The sequence below is a fragment of the Leucoraja erinacea genome, chromosome 13, assembly GCF_028641065.1.
Source record: "Leucoraja erinacea ecotype New England chromosome 13, Leri_hhj_1, whole genome shotgun sequence".
Lineage (NCBI taxonomy): Eukaryota > Metazoa > Chordata > Chondrichthyes > Rajiformes > Rajidae > Leucoraja > Leucoraja erinaceus.
This window is the reverse complement of record NC_073389.1, coordinates 43,798,741-43,823,877: the sequence shown is the minus strand read 5'-3', so window position 1 is coordinate 43,823,877 and position 25,137 is coordinate 43,798,741. Positions and strand designations below refer to the sequence as shown.

The 25,137-nt window shown below is 43.2% G+C and overlaps 2 protein-coding genes across 7 annotated transcripts in view; both read right to left on the bottom strand.

The window, feature by feature from the left end:
- The window catches only part of LOC129702973 (protein SON-like), a 44,016-nt gene extending 40,670 nt beyond the window's left edge, over positions 1-3,346 (bottom strand). For all 5 annotated transcript variants that reach the window (XM_055645093.1, XM_055645095.1, XM_055645096.1 and 2 more), the window contains exon 1: positions 3,210-3,346. In XM_055645093.1, the coding sequence (XP_055501068.1) occupies positions 3,210-3,289 (80 nt within the window). In that variant the 5' untranslated portion in view covers positions 3,290-3,346. The remainder of the gene's footprint in view (positions 1-3,209) is intronic.
- A 6,661-nt stretch (positions 3,347-10,007) lies between these two features.
- The window catches only part of gart (phosphoribosylglycinamide formyltransferase), a 48,288-nt gene continuing 33,158 nt past the window's right edge, over positions 10,008-25,137 (bottom strand). For both annotated transcript variants that reach the window (XM_055645085.1, XM_055645083.1), the window contains exons 14-22: positions 24,513-24,711; positions 23,452-23,703; positions 21,477-21,629; positions 20,506-20,709; positions 18,088-18,231; positions 16,547-16,677; positions 13,659-13,800; positions 12,354-12,469; positions 10,008-10,511 (exon numbers count right to left, since the gene is read on the bottom strand). In XM_055645085.1, the coding sequence (XP_055501060.1) occupies positions 10,314-10,511; positions 12,354-12,469; positions 13,659-13,800; positions 16,547-16,677; positions 18,088-18,231; positions 20,506-20,709; positions 21,477-21,629; positions 23,452-23,703; positions 24,513-24,711 (1,539 nt within the window). In that variant the 3' untranslated portion in view covers positions 10,008-10,313. The remainder of the gene's footprint in view (positions 10,512-12,353; positions 12,470-13,658; positions 13,801-16,546; positions 16,678-18,087; positions 18,232-20,505; positions 20,710-21,476; positions 21,630-23,451; positions 23,704-24,512; positions 24,712-25,137) is intronic.

Below are 25,137 nucleotides of genomic sequence, written 5' to 3'. Positions count from 1 at the left end.
ATTAGGAAAATTTGAAAAAAATTCTAACCATTCCACATGGGACAGAAGACAGGGAGCAGCAAGAGCATAGTCTATTAGAAACATAGAAAATAGGTGCAGGAGTACCTGCAGGAGTACAGTGCTGGGATGTAATGTTAAATTGTACAAGGCATTGGTGAGACCAAATCTGGAGTATGGTGTACAATTTTGGTCGCCCAATTATAGGAAGGATGTCAACAAAATAGAGAGAGTACAGAGGAGATTTACTAGAATGTTGCCTGGGTTTCAACAACTATGTTACAGAGAAAGGTTGAATAAGTTAGATCTTTATTCTCTGGAGCGCAGAAGGTTAAGGGGGGGACTTGATAGAGGTCTTTAAAATGATGAGAGGGATAGACAGAGTTGATGTGGACAAGCTTTTCCCTTTGAGAATAGGGAAGATTCAAACAAGAGGACATGACTTCAGAATTAAGGGACAGAAGTTTAGGGGTAACATGAGGGGGAACTTCTTTACTCAGAGAGTGGTAGCGGTGTGGAATGAGCTTCCAGTGGAAGTGGTGGAGGCAGGTTCGTTGGTATAATTTAAAAATAAATTGGATAGGCATATGGATGAGAAGGGAATGGAGAGTTATGGTACGAGTGCAGGCAGGTGGGACTAAGGGAAAATAATTGTTCGGCACGGACTTGTAGGGCCAAGATGGCCTGTTTCTGTGCTGTAATTGTTATATGGTTATATTGTTATAGGAGTAGGCCATTCGGCCCTTCGAGCCAGCACTCAAAATGTTCATGGCTAGTCATCCAAAATCAGTAACCTGTTCCTGCTTTTTCCCCATATCCCTTGATTGTGTTACCCTTAAGAGCTAAATCTAACTCTCTCTTGAAAACATCCAGTGAATTGACCTCCACTGCCTTCTGTCCAGATTCACAGCTCTTTGGGTGAAAACGTTTCTCCTCATCTCAGTCCTAAATGGCCTACCCCATATTTGTATACTGTGAACCCTGGTTCTGGACTCCCCCAAGATCGGGAACATTTTTCCTGCATCTAGCTTGTCCAATCCCTTAAGAATTTTATATGTTTCTATAAGATATCCTCTCATCCTTCTAAATTCCAGTCGACCCATTCTTTCATCATAGATCAGTCCCTCCATCCCGGGAATTAACCTGGTGAACCTACACTTAATTAGAAGAGACATGAATAAAGTTACAGGGAGAAATATTAACATTGAACTATATTTTTTTCTTACAGTTCTTTCCTGAACCAAACTATATACAGAAACTTTTCTGGACTGAACTATATATTTCAAAACAAATGTGTGAGCTACAAATGCCCAAACTGACAAAAGAGGTCAGTACCAAACCCTTACTCAAATCTTGCAGCCCTTTTTTCCCCCCAGATTAGCTGATAACCCACCGCCCCATCTGATCTCTTAGATGGACATACAAGATCGCTACTTTGAGAGTAATTTCCAATGATTACTGGTCAATATTCATTGTCCAAGCAGCATTTTAAATATATGTTAATGTCATTGGCATTTTACAATTACAGAAGACTCTTTTAGTCAAATTGGTTACAGCATATCTCACATTCATAGAGCAGCCTCTTGGGCTACCTGATAGGAACCCCAGGATGAGTAATCAGCACTGCTTAATTGATTATTGCCCAGCTTGCTGAACTACGCCCTCTGGACCACTGGTCAGGGTCCTGCTGGTCTGTTTATGCTCGGCATGCATCCACTGAGCCAAATTTGGCCTGCAAATGTTCTGCCAGACTGGATGCCCCAGCCAGTCCGGCTGCCTGCAACCCACAAACATCTGCCCCTGGTGCCTGCCACACCCACTACCCTGCTGCAACAACAGGCTGCAACCACCATTCCACCCAGATCCCACCACTTTGGACTCAACCTACTCCTCCTCCAATCACCTCCTCAGTGCAAGCACCCAGACAGCCCATCCTTCCACACTGGGTGCCTGGGCTGCCCATACACCCCCGCACCCCATCATCAATTCAATAATAGGCTTCACCACCCCGCCTCCCATTACCAACACCAGACTGGTGTTTCCCTCTCCCCTAAACCAGGCTATTTGTTTTACCCACACTTACAAAGCAGGCTGTTTCCCCATCTATTTCCAACGCTGAGTTCTCCCAGTCCCATCCCATTACCCATACTTGTTTCTGCCCGAGCCCCTCTGATTTCCCAAACTGAACTCTCCTACCCAGTCTCTCCACCGAAACTACCCTTATCAACCCAGGCTTTCTCCCCCCCCCCCTTTTCCAACTCCGCCCCTCCCAACTTTTACCCTCCACCTCTCCACTTTTTCCCCTTCTCTACTTTTTTCCCTCCCCCCCCTCTCTCCCCCCCCCCTCCCCCCCCCCTCCCCCCCCCCCCCTCCCCTTTTCCCCCCCCCACCCCCCGCCCCCCCCCCCCTTTTTCCCCCACCGCCCCCCCCTTTTTTTCCCCCCCCCTCCCCCTTTTTTTCCCCCACCCCCCCCTTTTTTTTTTTTTCCCCCCCACCCCTCCCCTTTTTTTCCCCCCCCCCCCTCCCCCTTTTTCCCCCCCACCCCTCCCCTTTTTTTCCCCCCCCCACCCCTCCCCTCCCCTTTCCACCCACCCTTTCTTTCCCCCCCCTCCCCCTTCCTTTTCCCCCAATCAACGTTTCTCCCCATCCCCTCCCCGTTTTCCCCCACCACCACCCGTTTCCTCCAACCCCTGTATTCCCCTCACCTCCCCTTTCCCTCCACATCCCCCCCCCCCCCCTCCCTTTTTTCTCCCTCCACATTTTTCCCTCTCTCTTTCCCCCTCCCTTCCTCCTCCACTTCTTTTTCCCGCCCCCCTCCCCTTGCCCCCCCCCAGCCGGGCTCCACCCCTGCTCCCTCCAGCTCCACGCTCATCGACCACCCGCCGGGCTGGACGACCGGACGTCAATAACAACCTCCGTCAATTTTTTTGCCGCCATGAGACAGACTGCACGGGGTGCGGGTCAATCCCCGGGCTGTGAGCGCGGCCCGGGCTTGTATCTGGGCCCACGGCCGTGGGGACAGGGTTGTGGCCGGGCCGGGCCGGGCCGGGCCGCTGGGGCTGAGGCCGAGGCCGAGGTCGGGCCGCTGGGGCCGATCCAGCCGAGACGCCTCAAGCCCAGGCGACGGGAATCCGCACCATCGCCGCCGTCCTTGCTCGTCCCCGCCTCCAGCTCTGTCGCTAACTCGCTCCGTCGACCTGTCGTGCCGTTACCTCTGGTGCTTCTCGTCCTCGATCTCCTTGATCTTCTTCACCACGAACGAGCGGAAGATCTCCTCGATGTTGGTCGCCATGGTAGTTGTCGGGCCTGCGGCCTAGGGCTTCCCACAATGCAGCTGATCCCGCTGCTGCCGTCGTCGTCGCCACCAGGGGGAGCAGCGAGGCCCCAGCGCGGCGCAATCAGGCGGCAGAGCACAGGCCAGCTGCCCAGCTATCTATATGTTTGCATGGGACAAGGCTACACAGCACAGGTTCCTGGGATATGTGTAGGCAGAGGGCACGGCCAAAGATCTCTAAGATCTTTGGGCACGGCTACACAGCAACACAGCACAGGCACGGTACCTTGTGGTCATCACTTCCGAAGAGTCCACCAGGGACTATATGGCACTCATCACTCTCTTGACTCTTGCTGCACAGGACAGGTATCTGGGATATACGTAGGCATGGGGCACTGCACTTTTTCTATTTTATTATAATGTTTTCATATATTCTGTTGCAAATAACAATGTCCTTTTTCTATCTGGGACATATGACAATAAAACACTTGACTTGCTGCTCAGCATTGACCATGTACCTGGGATATATGTAGGCATGGGGCAAGGCTGCACAGTGTGAGCATGTTGCACATAAATATGTGCATGCAATACAAAGGCAAAGTACTGAAGACGCTTAAGAGTGTTTTATTGTCATATGTCCCGATTTGTTTATAAAGTTGCATTGGTCTAATCTCCCTGTTCTTACATAAAGCATATGCAGTTAACTTGCGTAAAATTAACTGGCATCCTTGCTCTGCAGAGTATTTCTTGTGGTTGAATCACTTGTCATTTTTAAGTAATCGGTTGGAAATGATTTAATTAAATCAAATGTGAAACAGCCGCTGAACATATGAGATTGATGGACTCAGATATCCCTTCCAGCTTAAGGTTATTGGAGCACATCAAGATAAATTGGAAATCCTTTCTCTAATTGCCAATGCAGGGGCGCTGAGAAGAAAATGTTGATCAGATTTGTAAAACAAATAAAAGAATAGTTATGAGGAAAAAATATTGGGAATGAAATATATACCTATTAGTCACCTCCTACACTATTGAGCATTTTTAAGCAACTGCTTTGATCTTCTCATTCCACCCCCTGACACTACATCTCCCCAAACTACCATTATATCGATCAGGCCCATTTTGGATCTAACTTTTAGTTATTCAGCATTGGAGGCAAAGCATGGGGAGCTGGCATCATGCCCTGTGTTAAATTGCTATATCCAATTAAAACATTTCAAGATTCAATGCAGGTTTTGAAAAATATATTACTGGATTGTTTATCATTGCTAACTGCAGAATGGATAAAATGAATTGGATAAAGCAGAATTTACAACTAGATTATTTTGGTTTATGAAAACATTATTATGAGGTGACCCGATTCTGTTTGTAAAAGTCAATGAAAGATTTTTATTAATTTGTGTTTTGGGGATCTGAGCATCTCTGCCATAAGTCCATCAGTTCTAGGAACAGAAAAGGGGGCGCAGTGTTGGAGTTGCTGCCTTACAGCACTTGCGGCGCCGGAGACCCGGGTTTGATCCCGACTACGGGTGCTGTCTGTACGGAGTTTGTGTGTTCACTCCATAACCAAGTGGGTTTTCACCAGAATCTTCGGTTTCCTCCCACACTCCAAAGACGTTCAGGTATGTAGGTACAATTGGCTTGGTAAATGTAAACATTGACTCCAGTGTGTAGGATCGTATTAATGTGCGGGAATCGCTGGTCAGCGAAGTCCGAAGGGCCTGTTTTTTTGCTGTATCTCCAAACTAAACTAAAACCAAATAAGGCCATTTGCCCATTAAGCCTGCTCCCAGATTCAATCATGGCTGATCTATCTTTCCCTCTCAATCCCATTCTCCTGCCTTTGTCCCATAATCCCTGACACCCTTACTAATCAGAAATCTTTCAATCTTCACCTTAAAAATATCCACTGACTTGGCCTCCACAGCAGTCTGTGGCAACAAATTCCACAGATTCACCACCCTCTGACTAAAGAAATTCCTTCTCATCTCCTTTCTAAATGTACATCCTTTTATTCTGATGCTATGACCTCTGGTCCTAAACTCTCCCACCAGTGGAAACATCCTCTCCACATTCACTCTAACCAGGCCTTTCACTATTCAATGCTGGGACACCAGCTATTTACAATATATATTAATGATTTGGACGAGGGAATTGAATGCAACATCTCCAAGTTTGCGGATGACACAAAGCTGGGGGGGCAGTGTTAGCTGTGAGGAGGATGCTAGGAGGCTGCAAGATGACTTAGATAGGCTGGGTGAGTGGGCAAATGCATGGCAGATGCAGTATAATGGGGATAAATGTGAGGTTATCCACTTTGGTGGCAAAAACAGGAAAGTAGACTATTACCTGAATGGTGGCCGATTAGGAAAAGAGGAGATGCAACGAAACCTGGGTGTCATGGTACACCAGTTATTGAAAGTAGGCATGCAGGTGCAGCAGGCAGTGAAGAAAACAAATGGTATGTTAGCAATCGTAGCAAAAGGATTTGAGTATAGGAGCAGGGAGGTTCTACTGCAGTTGTACAGGGTCTTGGTGAGACCACATCTGGAGTATTGCGTTCAATTTTGGTCTCCTAATCTGAGGAGGGACATTCTTGCCATAGAGGGAGTACAGAGGTTCACCAGACTGATTCCTGGTATGTCAGGACTTTCATATGAAGAAAGACTGGATAGACTCGGCTTGTACTAGCTAGAATTTGAAAGATTGAGGGGGATCTTATAGAAACTTACAAAATTCTTAAGGGGTTGGACAGGCTAGATGCAGGAAGATTGTTCCCGATGTTGGGGAAGTCCAGAACAAGGGGTCACAGTTTAAGGATAAAGGGGAAATCTTTTAGGACTGAGATGAGAAAAACATTTTTTACACAGAGAGTGGTGAATCTCTGGAATTCTCTGCCACAGAAGGTAGTTGTGGCCAGTTCATTGGCTATATTTAAGAGGGAGTTAGATGTGGCCCTTGTGGCTAAAGGGATCAGGAGGTATGGAGAGAAAGCAGGTACAGGATACTGAGTTGGATGATCAGCCATGATCATACTGAATGGCGGTGCAGGCTCAAAGGGCCGAATGGCCTACTCCTGCACCTATTTTCTGTTTCTATTCACTAGACATTGTGCCTTTTTCTAATTGCTCCAGAAACCATTGGGAAGTCACCTTGTCGAGCAGCTGCTGCTCAACCATATAATTGAGCGCTGGCCAGGCCATTTCCGTTAGTCCACCACATATAGACCAGACCGAGTAAAAGCATTATGAACCCAGACAGGCTTTTCTAGCAATCTCGTTGTTTCATTGCCATTTTTACAATTGTTTTTAAATTCTAGATTATCAATCTGGTTTTAAAGTTCACATTTGCAGCTCTGATTGCTGGACAACTTTAACCACTTCATCCACCATTGTGCCCAGTTGTGATCTTCAATATTGGGGCTCACCAGCCAGTCATCATTTTTTCTTGCGTAACATCACCAGTGCTCCATTGACCTATTGCAAGTTCTCACAGCTGCTGCCATTTTGTCTTCTAGCTACTGCGTAGTATCACTACTTAATCGGGATGCATCACAGCACTGTTTGGGAACTGCTCGAACCAAGACCGCAAGAAATTGCAGAGAATTGTGGACACAGCCCAGACCATCACACAAACCAACCTCTTGTTGAGTCTCATTGTCTGTAACACGTTCTCACCTAACACACAGCTAACAATGGCTCATTTCCTTTATCATTGTTACCTTTTTGCATATGTTTCATTCATTAGTTCTATATCTCTACATCCACTGTTCTATATCCACTGTCATCTCTCATTTCATTTTCCCCTGACTCTCAGTCTGAGGGTCTCGACCCGAAACGTCAACTATTCCTTTTCCCCAGAGCTGCTGTCTGACCCACTGAGTTACTCCAGCTTTTTGTGACTATCCCCCGTCCACCGACTCCATTTACACCTCACGCTGCCTCCACAAGACCACCAGCATGATCTAGGACAAGTCGCACCCCGGCCATTCCTTCGTCTCCCCTCTCCCATAAGGCAAAACGTACAGACGTGTGAAAACACACACCTCCAGATTCACGGACAGTTTTATTCGCCGCTGTTAACCGGTAACTGAACCACCCTACCAACAACCATAGAGCAGTCCTGAGCTTCTATCTACTTCATTGGAAACTCTTGGACTATCTTTGATCGGATTTTTATCTTGCACTAAACATTATCATTATTCATGTTATTCCCTTTATCATGCATCTGTACACTGTGGATGGATCGATTATAATCATGCATTGTTTTTTTGCTGACTGGTTAGCACACAACAGAAGCTTGTCACTGTACCTTGGTACACGTGACAATAAACTAAACTAAATAGCTGCTATGGTGGGTTATAGAGAGAGCCGAACAGGTGAGTGAAGATCTAATAAGTGCATGGGGCATGCTCTTTGTGCCTGGTGCTATACGTGACCCTCCCCTCCAGGATTATAACTTGGTGCTCCTGATAGAAGGTTGCCTGGGAAGTCTTAGCAACACACTAAATCAGTGCAGCCTGTGAATAGCTGCATTCTGCGTAAGCCGCTAATCCAGGCAAATCCCTATGCGCACTGCCAGCTCTTGTGACAGGAATATACTTGCAAATCAATGTCTAATTAGTCTTAATTCACCAGTGTACTTCAGACACTGAAATGAGTAGGTCACCAGGAACAGCCTCAAATGATACTAAGATAACCAACTGCTTTGCCTATGGACAGTTTGTTTAATGATGCAGAGAATAGAACTTGCTGAAGATTGCAGTTTGGGTATTGGCACTTCAAATTGCGTGGCATCAGGGAAAATTGTTACGAAGAAAGATGAGAGCAAAACCATCATTTTTCTAATCATTAAATTGACTATCATTCTGGAGGTAAAGTTATGGCATCGCACTTCTAACATTCGGGCGGAGAGAAAGAAACAGCAAAATATCTCACTGGGAGATTAGTGGTAAGATGTCCTGATGGGTGTTAAAATACCCAGAAAAGTGCACAATATTGTTTTATTCCAGGCAAAGTGGAATTTGGCCAGTTCCACTCCTTTCTTTTTGGGGAAGGGGGGGGGGGGGGGGGGGAAAGAAGGGGGGGAAGGGAGATTATGCAAATGAAGCTAGTCAAAGGTTGGAACAGAAAATGTTGGAATTGCCCATTTACCAAAGGTTTTCTTCTTCACAAACGCTGCTTGACATGTTAAGTATTTTGTTTTAGTTATAGCAATACAGCATGGAAACAGGTCCTTTGGCCTACCAAGTCCACGCTGACCAACGATCACCTGTACAGTCGTTCTATCCTACACCCTAGGGACAATTTACAGAAGCCAATTAACGTACAAACCTGCATGTCTTTGGAATATGGGAGGAAACCAGAAAACTCAGTTGTTTTTGATACCACACCATGGGGAAAAAGATTTCTACCTTCACTATGTCCTTTATCGGGAAAACAAACCCAACCCCATGGTGGCACAGCAGTAGAGTTGCTGCCTTACAATGCTTGTGGCGCTGGAGACCCAGGTTCGATCCCGACTAAGGGTGCTGTCTGTACGGAGTTTGTAGGTTCTCCCATTGGGTTTGGGTTTTCTCCGAGATCTTCGGTTTCCTCCCACACTCCAAAGACGTACAGGTATGTAGGTTAATTGGCTTTGTGCGAGTGTAAATTGTCCCTCGTGTGTGTGAGGTAGCGTTAGTGTGTGGGGATCGCTGATCGACGCAGACTCGATGGGCCGAAGGGCCCGTTTCTGTGTTGTATCTCGAAACTTACTACTCATGCAATCCAGGCCACAACCTGATAAATCTTCTCTGCACTCTCTGGCTCAGTGACATCCGTTCCCAAGAGTGGTGGCCAGAACTTTATTGATTTAGAAGGATATGTGTCAAATGGGACGAGCTTAGGAAGGCACCCTTGGTGTTGTGAGCGAATTGGGTGTAAGGGCACATTTCCATGCTGTACGAGTATGTAAGAACATAATAAACCTGAAATATCCAGCATCTTCATGAATTTTGTGCCAGATATTTGTACGGATTTTCTAGATTATTGGACGCTGCTTCTATTAATACCCCAGTGGACTTTTAAGTCACATTGTGTTTCGATGCTATATAAGTATAAAACATTTCACTGAACCCATTAAGTTTAAAGAGAATAAGGGAACCAGGGCCCTGCTGAGTGTAATGGGAGAATAGGATTAGAGTCTAATGAGTACAAAAGGAGATATCGAAACAGAACCCACGTGATCCAAGACATCAAACCATTTTCACACAATTGGACAGCAGATCATACAAGTTTTACTGCGCATTTGTTTCAGGCTGCACGTAGTTCATGGCCATAAAGATAAAGGATTGTTTACTTATGACAGAGATTTTGGGGCATCTAGCCATCCTTGTTTGGTTGTAGGTTAAACAAAGTAAAATTGCATTCAATTCTTCCCGAGTTCTACACAGCACAGCTTGGAAACAACCTTTATTGTGTGTACTCACCAGGTAGTTTACATGAGAGCTCAAGAATTGCTAGAGGAAACCGTGATCTGTTTTTGCCTCGGTGACTTTTATTCCTTACATGTTACTTTAGTCTAACCTTCTGCACTGGGGCCATCAAATTAAAGGCACTTGCTGCAATTAATACCTAGTATGCAATTATTGAGAAATACCACACATAGCTGCTCTTATTTCTTTAAGGCTTGGATTGTAAACTTCCCCCTTTCCTGAACTTTTAAATCTCTTACAAAATTACAAACCGAAGCAGAATTAATCTTTAGAAAAGTTTTATTAACACAAAAAAATGTACAAATTTTCTTCTTCTCTGCAGTTTTGTGGCGGTCTATGGAAGTTCTGTTGGAATGGCATGGCACTCTTTTAATAACCTACTTAAGTAATAATATCAAAATGAGTAATAGTGAATACAAAGGGAGTTAGTGGGATTCACAGCTGGTGTGGGACGCACGCACGACAAGAGAGACTGAAAGCAGACTAAATGTGGACTTATGTTGGGTACAGTTTGCAAAACATCCATGCCTTTTGCAGCAAATCCCAATGAGCCCCTGGTGCCTGGCATCAAGTGGAATTATGTACTTTCCAGCTAATCTTCCCATCTTCTCCCAAACATAGTGCTCCGCTGGCCACCAGATGAATAGCAGCTGGAAATGCCACATGCTCTGCTTCTTTCACTCTTTCCGATAGTGTTTCTTCTGTATCCCCCACCTTTACTGGCACCACTTTCTGTACAATGATTGCACCAGCATCAACTTCTTCCTGAAATGGCCAATGAAATAAGAGTCGCCATTAGAAACAAAAGTTGGCCGACATCAGCTTGAAGTCAGAATCAGGCCTAAAATTTTACAAAAATATATGTGGGAATTGGTATTAAACCTGGTGTCACTTTTATACGTACATTGGTGAGGAGCATCACAATTATTTTTGCTAATATTTTGATGGCATTCAGCCCACAATTTATTTTTCACATGTCACTAAAAAGTTTCCAATTCCTGAGGTAATTCATGGTTTACATTTTCACCAAGATGCCAGACTGTTTTGAAATGGCACAACCACAACCTACCAAGAAAATGTGGCCCAGACTATGAAGGTGCCGATCCAAATGGGTAAATCCCAAAGCATGTTTGGATACAGAGAGGGATATCAAAAGTGAGAATTAAGTCCACACAGATAGACACAGGAACATTAATTAGATGCAATGTTTCTGGAATGACTTGACAGGTACATGTTAAAGAACCAAACGCCATCAACAAGAACAAGTTCCAAGAGGCAATTGGACTGTGGAAGCAGCACAACTTCCAAATGTAACACATGGAAATATGGTACTAAACCAAATGTTCATGCTTCAAGCTGTACAGAACAGTGAACTAGTTCTGTATTTGTTGACTTTATTCAAGAGCCAAATCATCGGAACAATCTTAGTTTCAGCTCAAATTTTCAACAATTTAAATATCGCACCGTTTGTACATCAAGCTCAAACAATATACGAATAATTGAGAGACACAAAATGCTGGAGTAACACAGCGGGTCAGGCAGCATCTTTGAAGAAAATAGATAGACGAGGGTCACAGTCCAAACCTTAACCTGTCCATTTTCTCCAGAGATGCTGCCTGACCAGCTGTTACTACAGCATTTTGTGTCTATGGTGTAAACCAGCATCTGCATGTCATTTTTATTACATGAATAATTGTGTTAATTGACAAGTGCAAATTTGCCAGTGTTGGTTAAAGACACGAGGATCAGAGTTGTCGACAAGCAGACGAGGGAGGGTAGGTTCCCATATCGTAAGAAAAGTGATTTCCTCTGGCTGTTCTAGATTCCACCCGACAGAGAAAGCAGTCACATAGTTGTAGATCTTTCATAAAAGCCTTAAATCGTACGGCACTCCATCAGAACTCTACTGCATGCTAGATTTATTTGGAATAGGATTAAACAGCAGCTGTAAAACAGCTAATAAACAGGATGTGGGGGGACCTCATTGAAATGTACTGAATAGTGAAAGGCTTGGTTAGAGTGGATGTGAAGAGGATGTTTTCATTAGTGGGAGAGTAGGACAAGAGGTCATAGCCTCAGAATTAAAGGACGTTCCTTTAAAAAGGAGATGAGGAGGAATTTCTTTAGTCAGAGGGTGGTGAATCTGTGGAATTCTTTGCCACAAAAGACTGGAGGCCAGGTTAATGGATATTTTTAAGGCAGAGATAGATATTCTTGATCAGTACGTGTGTCGGGGATTATGGGGAGAAAGCAGGAGAATACAGTTAGGAGGGAGAAATAGATCGAATAGAAATAGATTGAATGGCTGAGTTGATCTTCTGCTCCTATCACTTATGACCTTATACATGAATAAAAATGTAGAATCAAAGAACTGCAGATGCTGGTTTATACCAAAGATAGACACAAAGTGCTGGAGTAACTCAGACTGAAGAAAGGTCCCGACCCAAAACGGCATCTATCCTTTTTCGCGAAAGATGCCTGGCCCGCTGAGTTACTCCAGCACTTTGTGTCTAATAAATGAATCAAGGCTGCCACAACATAATGGGATAAAGAAAACTGTAGGAAAAATATGGAAACCAATAAACTGGAACTTAGTGGAATACTTACAGCCACAAAATGCACAGTGCAGCCAGTCACCTGTACTCCAGCCTGTAGCACCTGTTTGTGAGCATTAACCCCCTTGAAGGATGGTAGCAGTGATGGATGGACATTCAACACTTTCCCTAAAAGACAGCTTACAATTACAGATTGTCTCATTGCCCTTGGAGGAAAAATAAAAGGTTAGTTACTACTACTAGCTGGAGTGAAAGTAATCCAGCCACAAAAGAAGTCTCTTCCCCTGGGGAGTAATCAAATATATATTTAACACAAGGTCAATGGGGAAATCAGAGACACAATGATTGGATGTGGAGAAGATGTTTCCACTAGATGGAAAGTCTAGGACTAGAGGTCATAGCTTCAGAATTAAAGGACGTTCTTTTAAGAAGGAAATGAGGAGAAATGTCTTTAGTTAGAGCGTGGTGAATTTGTGGAATTCTTTTCACAGAAATTGTGGATGCCAAGTCAGTGGATATTTTTAAGGCAGAGATAGGTAGATTCTTGATAGTACAGGTGTCAGAGGTTACGGGGAGAAGGCAGGAGAATGGGGTGGAAGATTGCAAGCTTCACATGGTCCGCCCTGTTTCAACAAATGCAATCAACCCGGCATGCACAATCAAATAAGATCAAATAGAACAAGTTGTCCTACAACTTAAGGCTGTGCACGCCATATGCAAGAAGAAGAAGGCAGTAGAATGGGGTTAGGAGAGATAGATCAGCCATAAATGAATGGCGGATTAGGCTTGATGGGCCGAATGGCCTAATTCTACTCCTATTCCTTATGAATATGACCTTATTGGGTGGAGAAGTTGAGAGAGATATAGATACAGTTATAATATGAATAGATGAACTGACTCAAGAGGCCCAACTCCTGATTCTCTATTTTTAAGGTTTAAAATTATTTGATTTTTAAGTTACAAAATGTTGCTGTAAATCTGCCACCTTGCATGTATGTCCAAGTCTACCGAGAACACCTGTTATTGAAGTTACAAATCTTAAATTGGACCAAAACTTGCATGTAATTCCGCAGCCTCGAAATATCTTCTCACCATATTATTCATGCTCCTATAAAATTATTTTTTTCAGATCCATACTTAAGCAGGTAATGACAGCTGCAGTCAATCTAGTTCGGAAGAGGTAACAACTTAAGATAGAGGACAATTATATATTTTCAAGATTTCAATGCAAATACCGTTGCAAAATGTAGGTTTCTACATGTGCAGATTTGAGATCCCAAAAGACCATCTACTTTTATTGTAGAATCACTGCTCAGATCACATGGGACAAATAAAGGGAAAAAAATCAAGTATTTACCATTCCACTTTCTGACAAAGGGACCAGAGAGGATTCTCATAAATCCAGCAAGGCAAATCAGTTCAACAGAGAATTCCTGAAGCACCTGATCGACAGTGTTGTCAAATTCAGAACGACTTCCAAATAATTTGTGGTCAATAACCTAAAGGTTTTTCAATGTTGACAAAAAAATCAAATCAGATACATTATAAAAAATGTTTGAAATAATATAGAAAAACTGCATTATCAGATTTAACGGATTTTGTTTATCTTCCGTACTGTTTCTCAGACAGTACAGCCAGCTAATAACATAGTTCTGTTTGCTCTTGCATGCTTTCAGAAAACCCAGTCAATCTTACAATGTCCACCATCATGGACTAATGCTTTCAGATCGACTAAAGTTATTAGTATATCGACTAGTTGTTATTAGTATACCCGAGTAAGAATTTCCTGCTACTCAGATCTAACAGTGAATAACTCAAGGGATTCTATCCCAGTCCCTTCTGAAGAAGGGTCTCGTCCCGAAACGTCACCTATTCCTTCAATCCAGAGACACTGCCTGTCCCGCTGAGCTATTCCAGCATTTTGTGTATATCTTCAGTGTAAACCAGCATCTGCAGTTCCTTCCTACACCCCTTCCAAATGACTACCACTTTGTCTATTTAACCCAGAATCCTTCCAAGATTGAGATTCCTGAACCAAATCACATCTTCCAGGAGACACTGCCATGTATTCTTATTTTAGCTTAGTTTAGAGATACAGCGCGGAAACAGGCCCTACAGCATAACGAGTCCGCGCCGGTCAACGATGCCCATACACTAACATTTTCATTGTACAACACTATAATATTGTACAATAGGGACAATTTACAATTTTTACCAAAGCCAATTAACCTACAAACCTGTACGTCTTTGGAGAGTGGAAGGAAACCTAAGCACCCGGAGAAAACCCACACGGTTACGAGGAAAACCTACAGACAGTACCCATAGTCAGGTTCAAACCCAGACATCTAGCGTTGTAAGGCAGCAACTTTACCACTGTGCCACCGTGCCTCCCCTATTCTTAACACTAACTCATTTAGTTATTCTTTTGCAGATTTTTAATATTTTATTTGTAATTGAGGGATGTTAGTGTAGAAATAGCAGGGGCTATGACAGAAATATTTCAAATGTCATTAGAAACGGGAATAGTGCCAGAGGATTGGCGTACTGCGCATGTTGTTCCATTGTTTAAAAAGGGGTCCAAGAGTAAACCTAGCAATTATAGACCTGTTAGTTTGACGTCAGTGGTGGGAAAATTAATGGAAAGGATACTTAGAGATAATATATATAAGCATCTGGATAAACAGGGTCTGATTAGGAACAGTCAACATGGATTTGTGCCTGGAAGGTCATGTTTGACTAATCTTCTTGAATTTTTTTGAAGAGGTTACTCGGGAAATTGATGAGGGTAAAGCAGTGGATGTTGTATATATGGACTTCAGTAAGGCCTTTGACAAGTTTCCTCATGGAAGGTTGGTTAAGAAGGTTCAATGGTTGGGTATTAATGGTGGAGTAGCAAGATGGATTCAACAGTGGCTGAATGGGAGATGCCAGAGAGTAATGGTGGATGGTTGTTTGTCAGGTTGGAGGCCAGTGACTAGTGGGGTGCCACAGGGATCTGTGTTGTGTCCACTGTTGTTTGTCATGTACATCAATGATCTGGATGATGGTGTGGTAAATTGGATTAGTAAGTATGCAGATGATACTAAGATAGGAGGGGTTGTGGATAATGAAGTAGATTTTCAAAGTCTACAGAGTGATTTATGCCAGTTGGAAGAGTGGACTGAAAGATGGCAGATGGAGTTTAATGCTGATAAGTGTGAGGTGCTACATCTTGGCAGGACAAATCAAAATAGGACGTACATGGTAAATGGTAGGGAATTGAAGAATGCAGGTGAACAGAGGGATCTGGGAATAACTGTGCACAGTTCCCTGAAAGTGGAATCTCATGTAGATAGGGTGGTAAAGAAAGCCTTTGGTGTGCTGGCCTTTATAAATCAGAGCATTGAGTATAGAAGTTGGGATGTAATGTTAAAATTGTACAAGGCATTGGTGAGGCCAATTCTGGAGTATGGGGTACAATTTTGGTCGCCTAATTATAGGAAGGATGTCAACAAAATAGAGAGAGTACAGAGGAGATTTACTAGAATGTTGCCTGGGTTTCAGCAACTAAGTTACAGAGAAAGGTTGAACAAGTTAGAGCTTTATTCTTTGGAGCGCAGAAGGTTAAGGGGGGACTTAATAGAGGTCTTTAAAATGATGAGAGGGATAGACAGAGTTGACGTGGATAAGCTTTTCCCACTGAGAGGAGGGAAGATGCAAACAAGGGGACATAAGTTTAGGGGTAACATGAGGGGGAACTTCTTTACTCAGAGAGTGGTGGCTGTGTGGAATGAGCTTCCAGTGAAGGTCGTGGAGGCAGGTTCGTTTTTATCATTTAAAAATAAATTGGATAGTTATATGGACGAGAAAGGCATGGAGGGTTATGGTCTGAGCGCAGGTATATGGGACTCGGGGAGAATACGTGTTCGGCACGGACTAGAAGGGTCGAGATGGCCTGTTTCCGTGCTGTAATTGTTATATGGTTATAATACTGCAGATTGCATTACAACCTTTGCACTCTGCTGCTGTTTATATTGTTGAATGTATTGTTGAATCAGTCAAACCATCATTGTATCTATCATAACTCTGAGCCTTCAAGCAAGCAAGAAATGTATGACTGGTGTGTATGACAATAAACTGATCTAATCCACATATCACCGTTTTAACATTACAAGTCTGGTCATTTACTTTTGCCCTAGCATGCAACAACTACTGACTACATCTATTGCACAAGCCCATACTACCAAAATGCGGAAGTGTTCTCACCCTTGTAGGAATGCCAGCTCGGGTTGATTTCTTCAGTCCCTCTACACCAGTTTTGTTGGAAATAACAATGACTATTTCTGCAAGACTGGCAGGATCCTTTGTGTGTTCTATGATGGCCTGAAGGTTTGTTCCTTAAAAGGCAAAGACTGTCAAAAAAAAACTTACACAATTCCAAATTAAAAGAAATCAGTACTTTTCCCCAGTTACACATAGCTGTCAACTCCCAGCACTACAGCACCCACCTAATGCTGGAATAAGAGTCGCAAATGTGGCAGAACAGTGGATATTCAAACGCAAGACGATACGATATGATAGAACTTTATTTATCCACGGAGGGAAATTGATCTGCCAACAGTCATAAAAAAACAAAATACATGAAACACAAAATTAAAGTGACAAGTGGAAAGGCTTGGGAGATGTGCAAAGATTGGGGGGAGGCAGTCAGTCTCAGTCTACCCCATGACAGAAGGGGGAGGAGTTGTAAAGTTTGAAGAAGGATCTGTGGCATTCTGTCCCGCATCTTGGTGGAACCAGTCAGTTACTGATTGTACTCCAGCAATTTTTGCTGAAGACCATCACCTGGGAGCAAATAATGAACAGGTTTAAGATCACACAAAGACCTACGTGGTTTTATTCTGGAGTCCACCACTCGCTCATATTGTTGATATGCAAAGCAAGACAACTGCCTTTTTTCTTTTCGCCAGGATATAAGAAATCATGAAAAGTGCAGGAATAGACCACCTGGCTCACCATTCAATACGATCATCGCTGCTCTGCCCCAGGTCTCAACTTTTCTATGCCAGTTCCAGAGCTCTCTATTCCCAAGTCCTTCAAAAATGTATCTACTCAATCATTAAATATTCTATGCACCTCTTATTTCAAATAACAACTCTTATCTTTCAACTATTCAACAATACCCCTCATTCTTCCAAACTCCACAGAACTAACTTTTTTAGTCATCTGTTATAGAACAACTATTTCATCCCACCTCCCGTGAGATGTATAAGATCACAAGAGGGATAGGTACACAGTCTCTTGCCCAGAGTAGGTGAATCGAGGACCAGAGAACATAGGTTTAGGGTGAAGGGGAAACGATTTAACAGGAATCTGAAGGGTAACTTTTTCACATAAAGAATGGTGGACGTATGCAACAAGCTGTCAGAGGAGGTAGTTGAGGCAGGGACTATCCCAACATTTAAGAAACAGACAGGTACATGGATAGGACAGGTTTGGAGGTAATAGATTAAATGCAGGCAGGTGGGACTAATGTAGCTGGGACATGTTGACCAGTGTGCACAAGTTCAAGTTTGCATTTATTGTCACTGTACCAATTGGTACAGCAAGATTTGGGTTGGGCCGAAGGGCCGATTTCCACACTACATCACTCTATGACTCAACAAGCAGCCATGGTGTACATCAACCTGAGCAAGGTTCAGGAATGAAGAAAGTGTCAAACAATCACTTTAATTTTATTCAGGGTGTAAGTGAATAGTGTGTTCTCTTTTCTGTATGTATTTTTATTTGACATTGGAACAACTCACCTGTTCCAGAGATAAGAACACCCAATCTCATTTTCCGAGTCTGCCCTTGACATTGTGATACGTCACCACCTCCAGCACTTTCATCCACCGGTTGGCTTAGATGAAGTGTCTTCATGAGATTTTTAATAGCTACCCTTTCACAGCCTATTGAAAGGAGAATGAAGTAATTTTTAAAAACCTCTTTAAGAAAATGTTCCCAAAAAATTGGATATTAGACAAACAGGCATCGACTGATAATATTTTCCACTACACTTCACATTTTAATGAAAGGTTACAATTGGCTGCTTTTCATACAAAAGGGAAAAATAATTTGAACATTTCCATAAGAATGGCACAGGTACAGGGAGCACTGCCTCAATATTCTCTTCCTCAACAGATTTTAAACAGCAAACTCCATAGTGAAAAGGGCAAAACACTACAAATAAAGTGAATGTAGTAGGAAGGAACTGCAGATGCTGGTTTAAACCAAAGATATACACAAAAAGAGAAGGATCTCGACCCAAAACGTCACCCATTCCATCTCCAGAGATGCTGCCTGTCCCGCTCAGTTACTCCAGCTTCGTGTCTCAAAGTAAATATAGGTTGTCCTTTACATTAACCGTTTGTCATCTCTCCTGCAAATCATCGTCGTCATTGTTGACAACATCAACGGGCACCGTGACTTCCAATGCCATGTACAACAGTGATCGCAACTTCTACTGAAGTGTGGATGGCCATTGGCTCGCTAGGAGATCATCCGCCCTTTGACAGGTTTTGTTTTTGGTCCTGCTGGGGGTCCACAGTTCCTTCCTCACCTGGCAAACCAGGTGGGGGAGATGGTTTAGTCGCCGACCATCCAACCATGGAGCAGGTAGCCCGGGATTACATGGTACCCGTGGCGGTGGGACATCCCCCCGGCCTGACCTGATGCAAAACAAGTACATCATGCTGAAAGTTCAGGAATCATATTCGAATTAAAGAATCTCAACCAAGGCAACGTTTTATCTTTACTATTTCCTCACTGATTCGCTTGTGCTGCAGCACTGTCCATCAACACCGATCTGTGCACTGGTTGCTGCAATCTGATGCTTGAGGCCTGTGACAGCTGCAGGGCATCGGCGGAGGAGGGGGGGGGGGGGGGGGGGGGGAGTGAGGAGATACGGGGGTATGGAGGGGAGTGCTGGTAAGTAGCACTGAACTTAATTTCCGGACTTTACAGAGAATAGAGGAATATGGAAAGAGTGCTGGAAAAAGGCACTGGAGGTAAAAGTTCAGCATCTTGATTATTGGTACAGGATGCTTCAAGGGCTGGATTACTGTACTCCTGCTACTACTATGTTCTTAACCAAAACAGGGTTGTTTAACTTCCAATATCCCAATGTCACAACTAGATATCTTCTAACAGCAGTTACAAGAAGGAATCAAAAACTTTGTTGGTCTCCTTAACCCCAAACATGAAAATAAACACTAGCAGCCTTCTTACACGTTTCCTCATGAGAATGGGTACATTTAAACAGGCAAAGAAAAGAAAAAAAAAAAAAGATTCCTGGTCACTTTCAACACCACATTAATGATTTAGGGTGGCTTGGTGGTGCAGCTGTAGAGTTGCTGCCTCACAGCACTAGAGACCTGGGTTCGATCCTGACTACGACTGCTGTCTGTATGGAGTTTGTACGTTCGTATGGGTTTTCTCCAGGTATTCCGGTTTCCTCCCACACTCCAAAGACGTGTGGATTTGTAGGTTAATTTACTTCTGTAAATTGACCCCAGCGTACAGGAAGGATAGCAATGGTGTCCGCGTGATCATAGGTCAGCTCGGACTCAGTGGGCCGAAGGACTCGTTTCTACTCCAGAACAAGGTGTCACAGTTTAAGGATAAGGGGGAAATCTTTTAGGACCGAGATGAGAAAAACATTTCTCACAGAGAGTGGCGAATCTCTGGAATTGTCTGCCACAGAAGGTAGTTGAGGCCAGGTCATCGGCTATATTTAAGAGGGAGTTAGATGTGGCCCTTGTGGCTAAAGGGATCAGGGGGTATGGAGAGAAGGCAGGTACAGGATACCGAGTTGGATGATCAGCCATGATCATATTGAATGATACTGAGTTGGATACAGGATACCGAGTTGGATGAATCAGCCATGATCATATTGAATCATATTGAATGATACCGAGTTGGATACAGGATACCGAGTTGGATGAATCAGCCATGATCATATTCGGCTCGAAGGGCCGAATGGCCTACTCCTGCACCTATGTTTCTACTCTGTATCTCGAAAGTCTAAAAATTTTCAACATAAAAAGTAGCAAATAACTAGTTTAGATTAGCACTAAGTTTTTTCATTAATCCTACTCAGTAATTGAAAATAAACAGGAATTCCAATAACCGACATTGTCTGCACCTCCCCCTGGTGTCCACAAATTTAACAGATAGTAAGAAACCTGTCTTGTGCGGCACAACAGTTCCAATGATCCACGCCTCACAGCGGCTTTGTACATTTCCCAGGACGCCTGCAGCATTCTCCTTGTCCACTATCAGCACAGCTCCAACTCCACAATTAAAGGTGCGAGCCATTTCCTCTTCTGAAAGGGCACCAGTTCTTTGCAGCCACGAAAATATTTCAGGAATCTTCCAAAGCGATGCATGTACATAAGAGAAAAAACAAGAAAAAAATAGAAAGAGAGAAGATACAGAATATCAGGAAAATACAGAAGACAGGGTGAACTCCGAGTTAAAGCAGTGTGATTGTGTTGTATAGGGCCCACAGACTTTTAAATATCAATTTAAATATCAACAGAAGTAACAAAGTAAGTTTTTAAAAAATATATAAATCTTTAGCACAGTGTTTCGCTTTGCTTATATGACCTTCCCTGAATATTTAGGCGAGGAATGTATGTCATTTCACTGTAAAAGATGATACAATATTTAAGAGCTTAGGTTGTATAATATCAGGGATTAACTGTGTCAGTAGTTAATCTCCAACACTGACTGTATTGCAACACAAATTCATCACCAGAATTAGAATCCATGCCTATAGTAGAGTTCTTGAAGTTGGTCCAGTGAATCAAGTCAAGTTTCATGTGATTTAACAAGCCTTTCAACCTTCTGGTCTTAAGCCATGATTAGCACCATCCAATGGGAATTTTATCATCAAACTTGTTAGATACCCAAAGTGATGGACAATTTAATAAATTCAGTAAAATTGGTATTTAAATCACAATCCCAGAGTTCCACATTCTCCTAGAGCAGTTATTACTAACATACATAATCTCCTTATCAACTTTTCTACAAAATTAGCTTTACATTAAGCTTAGTAATTTCTCTTGCCATGGAAATGACATTGAACAAGATACAGAAAATGATGGGACGAATGGACTGCTTCTATTACACACCACACTGTAGTATATCTTACCTAATGCAACATCAAGTTTTTCAGGAAGGACTCTGGGAATATTTTCCAGCAGTCCACCTCCAGTAATATGAGCGTAGGCTTTCACATGCCCCTGACGCAGAATAGGCAGCAAGGTCTTGGCATAAATTCTAGTTGGTGTGAGCAGCACTTCTCCTACAAACAAGGTTAACGGGAAAAAAAAAAAAATTACAAATAGATATTCTATTGTCAAGTGCTATAAATGACTTAAAATCCAACTTTAAAACTGTTGACCAATAATTCACAGGAAAAAAATGCTGCATACTCATAACAGTATGGAAACAGGCCCTTCAGCCCAACTCAGGCATGCCGACCAAGATGCCCCATCTAGGCTAGTCCCTCCCTCCAACACCACCCCCCACACCCCAAGTTAAACCCATATCCCACTAAATCTTTCCTATCCGTGTACAGATGATGTTATAAATCTGAAATAAACCAGGAAAGTTGGAAATACTTCATCTTAGTTCCAAAGGTCACTAACCAAATCTACACTCTCCATAGATGCAACCCCTCCTGATATTTCCATCACTTGTAGCTTCAGTTTGAGAGTTGAATTCCAGTAAATATCAATTTCTAATTGACTTCGAAAAGCTCAGGAAATTAGAAAAAGGCATAGTTTTTCAATGTAATTAGACATATCAGAAACCAAAGAGAGAATAAGCAATATTTCACGTGAAATCACCAAATTTGAAGTCAAAGAATTCAAAAGTATTTTAAATTTAAAAACACCAACATGCCTTGTTCAACAGATGTACAAATTAATGTTTCTGTTGTTCAACTGGAAGTCAGGGCAAAAATTGTTTAATATTCTGGCATACGATCCCTAGAGTGCTTCTCAGAATATTTCCCATATTTTCTTACAACACAGAAAGAGGCCATTTGGCCCAGCAAGTCTGTGCCAGTCTTAGACCACTCCAACCATTCTGATGTAATGACAACCTTTTGGATGAAGGTTGCATCTAGTGGTGTGTTGCTTGCAGGCTGCCTTGATAAACCAGTCTAAGGCGCCGTCATGAATGTATTTAAATCAGAACAGCAATGTTAGTACACCACTTCATCTAACAGGGCAAGGGGCTTAGATGAAGTTGTGTCATAGAAACATAGAAAATAGGTGCTGGAGTAGGCCATTCGGCCCTTCGAGCCTGTGCCACCATTCAATGTGATCATGGCTGATCATCCAACTCAGTATCCTGTACCTGCCTTCTCTCCATACCCCCGATCCCTTTAGCCACAAGGGCCACATCTAACTCCCTCTTAAATATAGCCAATGAACTGGCCTCAACTACCTTCTGTGGCAGAGAATTCCAGAGATTCACCACTCTCTGTGTGAAAAATGTTTTTCCTCATCTCGGTCCTAAAAGATTTCCCCCTTATCCTTAAACTGTGACCCCTTGTTCTGGACTTCCCCCAACATCGAGAACAATCTTCCTGCATCTAGCCTGTCCAACCCCTTACGAATTTTGTAATTTTCTATAAGATCCCCCCTCAATCTTCTAAATTCTAGTGAGTACAAACCGAGTATCCCAAGAACCAACTCTGGTCTGCTGTCTCAATTAGTTTCCCCGATGTAAACGGATTCATAAAAAATGAAGACACTGACACAGGGTGACATGGTAACGCAGCGGTACAGTTGCTTGCCTCACAGCACCAGAGACCAGGGTTCGATCCTGACTACCGTCTGTATGGAGTTTGTACATTCTCTCCGTGGGTTTTCCCCGGGTGCTCCGGGTTCCTCCCACACTCCAAAGCCATACAGGTTTGTGGGTTAATTAGTTTTGGTAAAGATTGTAAATTGTCCCTAGTGTGTAGGATAGTGCAAGTGTACGGGGATCGCTGGTCAGGTCAGCGCTGACTCGATGGGCCGAAGGGCCCGTTTCTGTGCTGTATTTTTAAACTAAACCAAATCAAACCCCCCCAGAAAGTCTTCACACCACTATATTTTCACATCAATTCTTACCTAGTGTCTGAGAACCATAGCTGGGTGGCGCTGGGGAGGAACAATGTGAAGACGACTTCTCCAGGATTGCTCGAACAAGACTAAACCCGTTACTGTGGAGACCAGATGAAGCAACGCCAATGACAACGTCACCAGCACAGATACGCTCCAGCTTTGGAAGCATCTGTCCACGTTCTACTGCTCCCACCGCAAAGCCTGCCAGATCGTACTGCCCCGAGGAATACATTCCCGGCATCTCTGCGGTTTCTCCCCCTATAGAACAGGCAGATATGTGAGAATAAAATCCTGCTGCTAACAATGCAAACAGAACTGGTAGCAACACACAGGGGAGAGAGAAAAAAAAAACCTGTCAAAGACATTTTTCATTAAAAGCAAAAGTTTTTCATTGTATCTCTGTACACGTGGCATTAATAAATAATCTCCCTTAGTACTGTTCCGGAGCACCAGTCAAGATTACATTCCCAAATTTTGAATGGTTTGTAAAACTATAATTATCTCACTTGGCATTCAATTTATTCAGTTCATAATTACCAGTATATTTACTGGTGTCTAACTCTCCCGCCATTAGGTTATGTACTCACTTGCAAGTTCACTGACGCAAAGCAGATCCAATACAAGCTTCATTCACTGGGCTTGTATTGTGCCGACATAGACCAAAGTCCCAGAATTATGGCTGTCTTGACCTGTATTCATTTGACAGTACAGCCACCATGACTTAAGCAATTATGTAAACTCGCACTTACGTAAACAGTTCTGTCCCTAGTGCAGTCAAGGAAGTTTGCAATTTCTACAACTACGATCACTCAAGTTTACATTGGAAACAAGCTGGCAACGCTGCTTACGGAGAAGGCTGTGTGCTGCAGAAAGTGCCCCAATGGCTAGATGGAACTCAAGCCAGCAATGCTTACTCAAAGGGGACGCACCACAGAAAGGGCCCGGGACACAGCCGGATGCCACCTAGATAGTTAACACGCTCAGCGAGTTATTTCAAGAAGGTGATGGCGTTTCCGAATAACATAAAATCTGACATGCAAGGGTTCAGGGACTGACGATAGTCTTACCTACTAGTGCACATCCTGCCATTTTACAGGCCTCTGCAATGCCAGCAATCACAGTCTGTGCCACGCTTACATCCAGTTTACCACAGGAGAAGTAATCGAGGAAGAAAAGTGGCTCCGCTCCTTGTGCCAGGATATCGTTCACGCACATCGCCACCAAGTCCTGGCCCAACGTGTCGTGTCTGTTGCACATCTGCGCAATCTGCTCATAGAAAACGTGGAGTAAGAATAGAATGAGAATTAGGCTGTGGGCCGAGCATCAAAAATGTGTCTAGAAATAGGATTTCATGACCCAAGTCACCAAACTACATGAATCGTGTATTGTGTAAAATTATTTATATAAATCACCCCTGAAACTCGATATGAAGAAGACTTGCACATTTTTATTAAATTAGAGAAAAACCGGAAAAATTTGGGGAATTTTTTAGTCCAATCAAAGCACATTTAACATTGAGTTGTCTGCTAGTTGGCCAATCACACGCTTTGTTTCAGGCTAGCACACAACATGGCTGAGGGGGCTTCACAGATGCCTGTTTTACTGGAGATTCCCATGTGTTGTTCTGTGGAATAAATGTCGTGGAAACTTGCAGCAGGTAATTGTATTTAGTGGGAAAAGCATTAAAAAGGC